Source organism: Notolepis coatsorum (assembly GCF_963971535.1).
Source record: "Notolepis coatsorum genome assembly, chromosome: 2".
In the NCBI taxonomy this organism is placed as follows: Eukaryota; Metazoa; Chordata; class Actinopteri; order Aulopiformes; family Paralepididae; genus Notolepis; species Notolepis coatsorum.
In genome coordinates, this window is record NC_140166.1 from 69,788,396 (window position 1) to 69,799,996 (window position 11,601).

Consider the following 11,601-nt stretch of genomic DNA (forward strand, 5'->3'; position numbering starts at 1 on the left):
ATAAACACTATGCAACAACCATCAAATGCACACAGCACACACACCCACACGCACACACTCACTTAAACAAACAACACAATGCAGCACCCACTCTCCACACTTTAGATCACACAAACACACTTTATATTTATTGATAAAGGATTTGCACTACAACTCGTACACCTACTGTAAATTGTACCTAAATTGCACCTCTTCCCATTTCTGCCTTGCACTATATAGTATTGTATATTAGTACACTGCACAGTATTGTATATTATATGGTAACTCAGTTACGTCTATTCTGCATCGAACATTGTACATATGTCTATACTGAACACTGTGACCTAATTTTTTTTTACTTCTAATTTACATGCTATACTATGTTATTTTATTTCATACTTATCTTGTCTTGCACAGTCTCTGGAGCGTAACAGTAAGAAGCATTTTGTATAAAAGTATTCTGTACCTCTGTATGACAACTATTAAAGAAACTTGAAACTTGATGGTGTATTGCGTTGATCGCTGTCGTGTGTCGGTCATGTTAAATAAAATGTTAATTCTTAATGTATCATTAATACTTTTAACAATGTACCACATTGGGGTTCCTTGTACAATTTACAGCATTAGTTCTGAGAATGTCTTTTTTATCCAAGCAAACATTTTAAAATAAATAGAAAAAAAAATAATGAAATATCCCTAACCAAATCAATATTGATTCAAATCCAATCGAAAATCGAATCCTTGTGATTTGGAATTGATTTGATTCAGGAAATCAGTAGCCATATACCCAGCTCTAACGAGGATAAGCAGTTGGAACAGACCCATATCCCAATGAACAGCTTCTGCGCTCCTGCTGGCATGCATTCACCACGTTCACATCAAATTCAAACCCACAACCTTCTGCTGCTCATGCACCTACTTAGCCACCTATACTGGGACCGACACAGGAGAGATGGTCCAAATAGCAGCCCAGTTTATTGAAGAAAGTGACAAGATGTTACAAGCCAGGAGCAGATGGAACCATGTCATGGCAGAGTGTGTGGGGATGGCGGATTTAACCTGTTGATTGATTACCTCAATGTGCAACAGGTGCGCAGCCATCCCTGCTCCCAGGTCTGATTAGCTTGACCCAGGACAGGTGTGGCTGATCCCAGGTCTGATTAGCTTGACTCAGGGCATGTGTGGCTGATCCCAGGTCTGATTAGCTTGACCCAGGACAGGTGTGACTGATCCCAGGTCTGATTAGCTTGACCCAGGACAGGTGTGACTGATCCCAGGTCTGATTAGCTTGACTCATGGCAGGTGTGACTGATCCCAGGTCTGATTAGCTTGACTCATGGCAGGTGTGACTGATCCCAGGTCTGATTAGCTTGACTCATGGCAGGTGTGACTGCTCCCAGGTCTGATTAGCTTGATTCATGGCAGGTGTGACTGCTCCCAGGTCTGATTAGCTTGACCCAGGACAGGTGTGGCTGATCCCAGGTCTGATTAGCTTGACCCAGGACAGGTGTGACTGCTCCCAGGTCTGATTATCTTGACTCAGGGCATGTGTGGGCGTGGCTGATCCCAGGTCTGATTAGCTTGACTCAGGACAGGTGTGACTGCTCCCAGGTCTGATTAGCTTGACTCAGGGCATGTGTGGGCGTGGCTGATCCCAGGTCTGATTAGCTTGACTCAGGACAGGTGTGACTGCTTAAATCACACCTGCAACTTATGTTTTTAGGTAATATAGAATGTGATTAAGTAGAAATGAATTACATTATCGTTGCCCAAGGATCTCAAGTTCACCTCACTAATCATTCATCTGTGTGATATGTAGCTAGGGTTGCCCCCCGTCCCGTAAAATACGGAATCGTCCCGTAATTGGAAACTAAAAGACGCGTTCTGTATTGAAGGTTGCCAGTATTGTGAGAGAAATGAGCCAGCCGACCTACAAAAACAAGCCAAAAACAAGCAAAATTGTGTCCAAAAGTTGCGGAAAATAAACAGACTTGGCAACTCTGGTATGATGGGCGTGCGCTCAGCAGCTCACGACCAATGAGAATTCGCGCTTTCACGTTGCTAAAACGTTCTGTGCGGTTGTGCCAATCCACCGGCGCGTCCTAAAAAGACAAAACGCCTCCAGAAGTACAGACGTGAGTTGGAACTGGCAAACCCCTGGCTTGATAGCGTCAATGGAGATGTTTATAAAGCAAACTGCAAAGTATGTCAAACAGCATGCCTCAGGAGAACAAAAATATTCCCGAAATATAAGAACTCAAAGGACCCAAGCACAGGTTTCACAGTTCTTCATGACTGAAACATCTCCTGAGATTGATTCGGTATGGGATATTACATCTTATTTATCTGGTTGTGTTTTTAACTAGATGTCAGTATTTCTATTTACCTGCCCTGGCAGCCCGGAGCCTACTCTTCTTTGCACTTTATTTTTTATTAATCTTTTAATTTGGGTCACACAAGTGTTTCATTGTATTATTGTCCTCTTTCAGTAAAAGTGTTCCCAGGCTTTGTTTTTACAGCACTTTATATGCATACAGTATTATGCTCAAGTTGAGGCTATAGTTCAGCCAATTTATTTAAACAATGTTAAATGCAAATAAAGCACTTTAAACTTTAAGTATGACTAAATGCTTTCTTGACTAACTGTTCCAAAATGCATAGATGTCTATGTATTTTAGGGGTTTGGGGGGCTAGCTCTTTTTAATATAAATGTCATAGATTGTTTTATTTAGATTTCATAGATTTCTATGCATTTCAGGAGTTTGGGGGGCTGGCTCCCCAAAATAATTAAATAACATAACCCTAACACTAAAACCGAAATAATAAAAAAAAATAAAAAATAGTGACAAAATCCGCCCATTTTCGGCCAAAAAACGCCCCAAAACCGCCCAAATTTTTTTCTTTCTTTCGATGATAGGTGTCCCTTATTTCTATTGGTCAAAGGTGGCAACCCTAAGCTAGCATTATGTGTAGCTAGCATAGCTTAGTATGGGAGCATGTCTATGTTCCCCGGGTCCTATGTTCCCCGGTAGCGATAGATAGTCAGACCACCAGCCCTGATTCCAAACTCTAACCTTAACCAACTTCGAAAGAGGGCCTAAGCTTAACCAGTTCGAAACAAGGCAGACATTAATAATTAATAAAATAATAAAAATTCATAAAATGTTCAATCAATCAATCAATCAATCAATCAATCAATCAACGGGGAACATGGGACCCGGGGAACATAGAACCCGGGGAACATAGGGATGACCCCGCTTAGTATTACATAATTACAGACAAGGACCAGCTAGAGAGAGGCTAATTACAGTGACTGTAACATTACGTGCACAAATTCACTGGGGATGTGAAAGTCAAGCTCTGAACATGGCTATCGTCTTAGCTGTGACATAGCTATACTTACTACATCTGTGGCCAATTATATATGGACTAGCTGTCGCGCCTGCCATTAGCTAAGTGCTATGGGTCCAGCGAGTGACTAATGGCTCTGACTAGTCATGGCTTAGTCGGCCAGGCAGCTGTTTGATAGCTCTGTACAGCCTACACTGTCAGTATAGCTATAGCTCCAGCAGTACATTTGGTGTTTGTATTATGGTATTTCCAAAATCCATAAATGCTTTTCCCATCAAAACATTATGGAAATAACTTCTGTATCATGGTTTATAGCATGGTATTTTACAAAAGTGGTACCATGGTGATACAAAATGCCTTTCATGGCAGTAGGCTACCATGTTAAATAATGTATAGCCTACAATGGCCGGAACCATGGTAAAACAGAAGTTACCGTCACACTACCGTGATACTTTCTCCGTAGGGGTTGATTAGAAGGGATACAGCTCAACCTCTCGGTTATCACTTGTTGTAATCATTATACCTTCAATGAGGTAAAGGTAAGGGTTAAGGTAAAGCTTATAGGTTCATATAAACTACTTTTTGCTCTTTTGCAATTGCAACGACACGGCTGGTAAAATGATGTGCACTACTTCTGGTTGTATCTGTGTCTCTTCTGGTCATGACTCATGGCCGAGGTCCGATTCCCTCACTGCTACATTAGATTCATGACAATCTTGGATTAATTTTCACCCTCGCCGCCTGTACTGTCCCTTTCCTCACACCCCTTCACAAGCAATTTGCACTCATGTCCTGTCCGCCCCCCCCCTCTCTCTCTTTCTTCTGTTTGATAGAAAGTTCAAGTGTTGTATCTCACACATGCATGATGTCGCGTGAGCGGCGCTAACCTTCACACACGCACACACACACGCACACGCACACACAATTCACCCCCCAGCTGGGGAATCTCTCAGTAGCCTACAACCGGTTATCTTTAGTTCCTTACAAGAGGAAGAGGTCATTCAATTCTAGTTAGTCTTTTAGCTTTGCGAATGTAAACATGGAGGAGGTGTGTGTGCCTGCACCACGCATTGATTGATTGATTGATTGATTGATTGATTGATTGATTGATTGATTGAAAATGTTATTAACAGATTGCAGAATGGGTACAATACAGTGCAGCTCAATACACACAATTGTTAAGGGGATGCAGACCAGAGAAAGACTTTCGTCTTGTTTACATCAGGGTCCCCCATTTTCAATTCATCATAACATACATGACATACATGACATACCGATAGACAGTACTGCTACATCTAGACATTTATGATGCATGGTGATGTCATCAGGCTGGACCGGCTCATGACCTTTGTCATTATGTCAACCCCTCTCTCCCCCCCCCCCCCTCCCCCCTCTCTTGCCCATCTTTCCAGACAAATATATCTCAGTGACCCGACATTATGCTGGTTTAAAACGACCCAGTGGCTGTTCATTTTAAACCAGCCGGTCATAATGTCAAGGGGACTGAGATATATTGGTCTGGAAAAAGTGGAGAAGCCCGATAGGGGAGGGGATCTTGAAAAAAGGCTTCTCCTAAGTGAAACATTTGGGATCCATTTCCCCTAATGGTCTAAATAAACTATTTGATATAAATCTCTCTGGCTCTACCTTTCACTACCCTAGTATAGTATATCTTGTTCATTGTTTTTTGCTTGTTATACTATGAGGTTTTTAACTATTATTCTTATATGTCTTGTCACTTGTTGGTATGCCTTTTTGCAATATTTCTTCTATAATATATCTTCATTATTTTCTATAATGGATTATTGAATGTTTTATGTATTTGTACTACTGTTTATTTTTTAGATTGCCATATAATCAAACCATAAACAAAGAGGCCTATTAAGATGTTAGATCCTAATGTTAATGCTTTATGCCTTACCTTGACCTTGTCTATTTTGCTGCTCTCTATTTTATGCTTGTTTTATACTTATTCTATGTCTGCACTTTATGCATTGCTCTTGATCTGCCAATCTTTGTGCTCATTTTATGTATTTTCTGTACAGCTGTGAAGCACTTTGAGCTGCAATTCTTGTATGAAAGGTGCTATACAAATAAAGTTTATTATTATTATTATTATTATTATTATTATTATTATTATTATTATTATTATTATTATTATTATTATTATTATTATTATTATTATTATGTGCTATAACCTACTTAATTGACTTGACAGTGATGTCAGTGTGATGTCATTGGCTTAGCATCTGCAGTATACCCTTCTACCTGTCATGTGGGTCATTTGCCTGATGAAGACTCTGTTGGGTTGAAACGTTGCGTTTGCATTCAGTGTGCATATTAATTTCATGTGCTTTTATCCTACAAACGCCACAGTGAACAGTATCATAACTCACAAATGTCCAATCCACTGCAGTCAAGGCACTGCAATACTTTTTCTCCATTTGCTTCAGTTCCTCTGAACACCCCCCCCTCCCCCCCCCCCCCCCCCCACCCCCCGCACTGAGACTTTCACCAGCAGCCAGCTCGTCCTCTCGCGGAGCCAAAAGCACGTAGCAGTGACGGACTCTGGATTTATGGATTTATTCAATTGATTGGAAGATTTTGTCAAGTGTACAGCCAAGCCGTACCTCCCATCGCAGCCTTCCTAGACTCAAGCCTAAACAAGTGTGTGAGAGAGAGGGTGTGTGTGTGTCTGTGTGTGTATGTGCGTGAGTAAGCAGGCAACATGTATGTGCATGCATGTACGTTTGTGTGTGAATGAGTGTGTATGTAAGTGCATGCTCCTGTGTGTGTGTGTGTGTGTGTGTGTGTGTGTGTGTGTGTGTGTGTGTGTGTGTGTGTGTGTGTGTGTGTGTGTGTGTGTGTGTGTGTGTGTGTGTGTGTGTGTGTGTGTGTGTGTGTGTGTGTGTGTGTGTGTGTGTGTGTGTGTGTGTGTGTGTGCATGTGCATGACTGAGATCCCCTACCCTATAAATTGTACTCTACAGATTTTTTACAGACACCACTTTGTTTGGTACAGACTCCCATAAGAATCATCGATCGTCACCATCATTTGAATACTTTTTTCAATTAAATAATAATGACACATAAATCAATGTTATGAATGAATACCATTAATATCATGAATCATATTGCCATTACAACATCTCTCAAAGAATCACAATATGATATTTGTTACATATCGTTCAGCCCTGAGGTGTGTGTGTGTGTGTGTGTGTGTGTGTGTGTGCGTGCGCGCGTGCGTGCGTGTGGCCTTAGTGCGTTTGGTTTATGCATTGGGGGTATGTGTCCTGAGGATTTGTCCCCATCAAGGATGATGGATGAAGAGGAAGCTAAACTCTTCTCGTTCTCTGAGTGACGAAGATTAATGTTGCTTTCTGACCTTGAAGAAAATTCCAAGCCAGTCTCGCTGACTCCGGCCAAACTAAGTTAAAGAGTTATCCAGAGATGTTACGACTTCTGTGATCAGGATTAAAGAGTTATCCAGAGAGTTACGACTTCTGTGATCAGGATTAACTCTCGCTCAGTGGGATGTAAACAGTCAACACCATCACATGTGTTAACTCTCTCTCAGAGGGATGTAAACAGTCAACACCATCACATGTGTTAACTCTCGCTCAGTGGGATGTAAACAGTCAACACTATCACATGTGTTAACTCTCGCTCAGTGGGATGTAAACAGTCAACACTATCACATGTGTTAACTCTCACGTTAGATAATGTGGTCTCAGACTTCCCAGCACGTCAGGTGGCACTACTTACTTCACATGCGACTTCTAGCTGTGAAAGTTCCTCGCCCCTCAAAAAGTATGATGCATTTATGGGATAATTACTCTCAGTCGTGACAATTCCATGCATCAAAATGGACATAGAAATCCCAACGTTTCTATTTTAAGTGACCTACAATGGGCCAGAGTGTGACCTGTATATCAAAAAGTTCCTTCAGAAAGGTTTGGAGAAAATAATTGTCTTACGCCCCCATATTTGTGCTTTAAACACAACAGTTTAATTAGTTTTTCTTTGCTGAAATGTCACTGTCAGACAGCTGAGTGGCGATGCAGAGAGAATACGGATGGTAATAAATCAACAGAGAGCTTATTATACCGCTCTATATATATGTCTGTGTGTTTTTATATATATTTTTTTATAAATAACAAATTTAATGGTCTGCAAGACGCGTTGATTGGTCTTACGTTTGCACTTAATGCAAATAAAACAACGTTTTCTAGTTCTCCGACATTCTCGACAGTAAACTGCTTGACAGAAATTGGGGCTTCTTATACAGGAACAGAACCAGCTTCCCAATGATTAGGAGACAGAAGTTCGTTGAAGCAGTTTTTCTATCTGTCTTGGATTATAGAGATGTGATATATAGATATGCTGCTTCATGGAGCGAGTCATGGAGCGAGTCATGGAGCGAGTCACGGAGCGAGTCACGGAGAGCAAGCCTTTTTACTCACGGTCCACAAACGAGGTGAAGAGCATCCGGAAGCGGCTGAGGCGGCTCTTCTCGTCGGCCCACATGCGCACCACGCCCACCCCGTTGTCCAGCATCACGTCGTTGGCCACGGTGCTGCAGAACTTGGCCTTGAGGTTCTCAATGGCGCTGCTGCCGTCGTACACCGCCACGAAGTTCTTCTTGCACTCGTTGGAGTGCTCCATCTGGTACTCCATGAAGCGCAGGTAGATCTGGAACCACAGAGGAGGTCACAGGTCAAAGGTCACCGATTATATAGAACTGCTGAATAAGATCCTATTGTAGATGTAGGCTGTGAAGCTGCATTGGGTTTTTCATGTTGTGGTGAGTAAAATATTGCACTTTGATGTTATTTTAAAATAGGGCTGATTTTAATTTAAAAAAAATTATTTATTTATTTTTAACATGTTTTGGTCTTAAATTCTTTCAAAATATCAGTCATTTCTGAAAATATATTACAAAAGTAAAAAACTAGGACCTTGTGATTATCATAAAAAAGTGTTTTCTATATATAATATTTTATTTTCAGCTTTTATAGTTTCACAAACACACATCAAGACAAATCACAAACACAAATAAATAAAAAATAAAATAAAAAAACAAACAGTATGTTGCCAGACACCGTCACATCAATGAACAAACATACACCATGTCATATACTGTACACTAAGGACGCAAGGGGCTGATTTTCTGACATATATACATATATTATATATATATATATAAATTTTACAGAAAATACACGGGAGGACATTGAGAAGCACTTATGTTCTAGCTAAGCATTCCAAAAAGGGACCCCATATCATATTAAATTTGTTCGAGGTCTCAGACCTACTGTGATGGATGCTTTCCAGCTGCAGAGAGGAGACCATCTCAGTGAGCCATCTTTTAAAACTTGGAGATGACGTGTCTTTCCATTCCTTAAGGATAATTATTTTGGCCATAGCCATACCAAACATCAGGGCCTCCTGCTCATTGTAAGGTAATTCCGCAGTGTTAGCTGAACAGCCGAGTAGAGCTAGAAGGCAGTCTGGGGCAATCTCTCTCTTATACGCCTTGGTGTACCAGTCAAAAATGTCTACCCAGTACTTAAATAGCTTGGGACAAAACCAAAACATATGTGAAAGATTACCCTCTGCGGACATGCAACGATAACAGAGAGGCGATACAGAGGGATAGATTCTATGCAGTTTAGTTTTAGAGTAATGCAGTCTGTGAATGATCTTAAACTGTATAAGTTGGACTCTGGCATTAATAGAACATTTATGTATCCTGCTAAGTCCCTCCTCCCACATCTCCCAGATTTCCATACTAAGCTCTGTGGACCATACATCTTTAATGTGGTCGGAGGAAGCCATAGATTGGACAGAGAAATATGAAACAAAATCAGAGATCAGGTGTGAGCTTGTAAGATTAAACTTAGACTTAAGTTCGTTAAATGAGGCAAAGTGACGATCAACATATAGATATTTGATAGTGGCCAGTCCCTTTCCCTTCCATAATGAAAAAACAATATCAGATTGACCAGGGGGGAAATTATGATTATCACATATTGGAACATATGCCGAGGTTGAAGGTACTTTGAAAACCCTTTTGATTTGACTCTGTGCTGTGCTGTGTGTGTGTGTGTGTGTGTGTGTGTGTGTGTGTGTGTGTGTGTGTGTGTGTGTGTGTGTGTGTGTGTGTGTGTGTGTGTGTGTGTGTGTGTGTGTGTGGGTGTACGCTGATGACCCATTTACTGGACTTTGAAGAAGTCTTTATTCGGCATGCTGTGACACACATGCATGGACAGTACCCAGTTCCCCCCCCCCCCCCACACACACACACACACACACACACACACACACACACACACACACACACACACACACACACACACACACACACACACACACACACACACACACACACACACACACACACACACACACACACACACACACACACACACACACACACACACACACACACACACACACACACACACACACACACACACACAGCAGCTTCAGTTCAGCACCATGGACAGCACCCAGTCTGAGACACAAACAGGATCTGCTGCCTTGGCAAGTTTGGGCCACTTGGGATATGACCGTCATTTGAAAGATAAACTGATTTGCAGCGTCAATAAACAATTAATGTAGACTCATTGGATCCATTGGGTTGGGAAAAAAAAGACAACTGTCTGATTCTGGTGAAATGCATTCTCTAATCACTCAGGCTAGGCTTGCCGTAGTAGTCTGTGATACCAGTGTTACTCTCTGTGTTCAGGCATCCACCAAGTACATAACTCTGTGTTCAGGTGTAAGTTTTGTTTTATATATAGAAATAAAAAAATAAAACCCATTTAGTTAATAATAAAAAACTCAATACTTCAGTCAGACAACATTATAAACTGAACGTGTCTGCGTGGACAGCAGAGCAGTACAGAGTATCTTAAGTTTCACTTTCATTTAGAGAGTAGATTTAACTTTGCATGAAGGAGAGAAAGGAGGCTCTAGAGGCGACAGGCGGAGGATTTGGCAATATTTTTCGATTTAAATCTGTAGCCGCATAACGTTAAAGATCAAAGTAAGTGCTCTACAGATATTGAACGTAATTTTGTCAAATGTCCGGTGTTAAATCAAATCAAATACAATTTATTTGTAAGGCCCGACACCACACGTTAATGTCCCCATGGGGCCATTAGTCATGGGAAATTTCACATCACTGCGGCAACCCTAAATAAGACTAAATGATCACATCACAGACCATAACACAGTCACCACTGCAGCAATGGGACTGTGTGGAATCATTTATTAACTCAGTGGAGCCTAAAGTCTCCCACAAGCTACCTAACACATTTTTCATTTGTGCCAAAGTAATACAAATTTAAGTTTATTTCCTTTCTCTTCCTATCTCTCTCCTCTCTCTTCTTCCCTCGTTCAGCTCTACCTCTTCTCACTCTGCCGGATCCAGCTCAGCCTGCTCTACCTCCTGAGACACTGTCTAACCCTAACCTTCTGATTACCAGACGACCGCTCTACCTCCTGAGACTGTCTAACCCTAACCTTCTGATTACCAGACGACCGCTCTACCTCCTGAGCCACTGTCTAACCCAGGGAGGGGCAACTGGCGGCCCGCGGGCCGCATGCGGCCCTCACCGACGTTCCATGCGGCCCCAGGCCAATAAAAAAAAAAAAAAAAAAGTATAATTTTTTTTTATTTTTTTGTATTGTATTCGACTAAGAAGAGTTGGCAGTCAACTATGGCTCCTTTCGATCGATTAGTCGACTATTTGACTAATAGGGGTCAGCCCTAGTGTGCACATATTCAACGCTGTTGAAAGTGCCGTGCAGCAATATGGGGGTTTTGATAAACTGTCGGCTGTTGTTACCGATGGATTCGCCGGGCTTCTAAGGCAGAGTGGCGTTGAGTGTCCAATACTGCACTGCATTATACATCAGGTAAGTTCGCTAACATAATTTCCATCTATTGTGCGTCACTATAATGACCAATGCGAGTCGAGTGTAGTCAAATTATATGCGAGAGTCGTTAAATCGTTTTTATTTTTTTTTAATCTGATATAGGAGGCTCTCTGTGCCAAGAAGCTTGAATACAGCCATGTTATGGATTTGGTTACCAAGGTTACCAATCTAATTCGTGGAGGCAACAGGTCACTAAACCATAGAAAGTTTGTCTCCTTTTTGGAAGAGATGGACACTGATTATGGCGACTTGCAGCTACACACAGAAATCCGATGGCTGAGCCGTCGGAAAGTACAGGAGCGACATTGAAACACTGCAAATGCAA

The 11,601-nt window shown here is 41.5% G+C and overlaps 1 protein-coding gene across 1 annotated transcript in view; it reads right to left on the reverse strand.

Annotated features, from left to right (window-relative positions):
• The window catches only part of neto2a (neuropilin (NRP) and tolloid (TLL)-like 2a), a gene marked incomplete at both ends in the record, with an annotated part of 76,144 nt that overhangs the window by 16,404 nt on the left and 48,139 nt on the right, over positions 1 to 11,601 (reverse strand). The window contains one exon of the mRNA XM_084308211.1: positions 7,793 to 8,021. Within this exon, the coding sequence (XP_084164337.1) occupies positions 7,793 to 8,021 (229 nt within the window). The remainder of the gene's footprint in view (positions 1 to 7,792; positions 8,022 to 11,601) is intronic.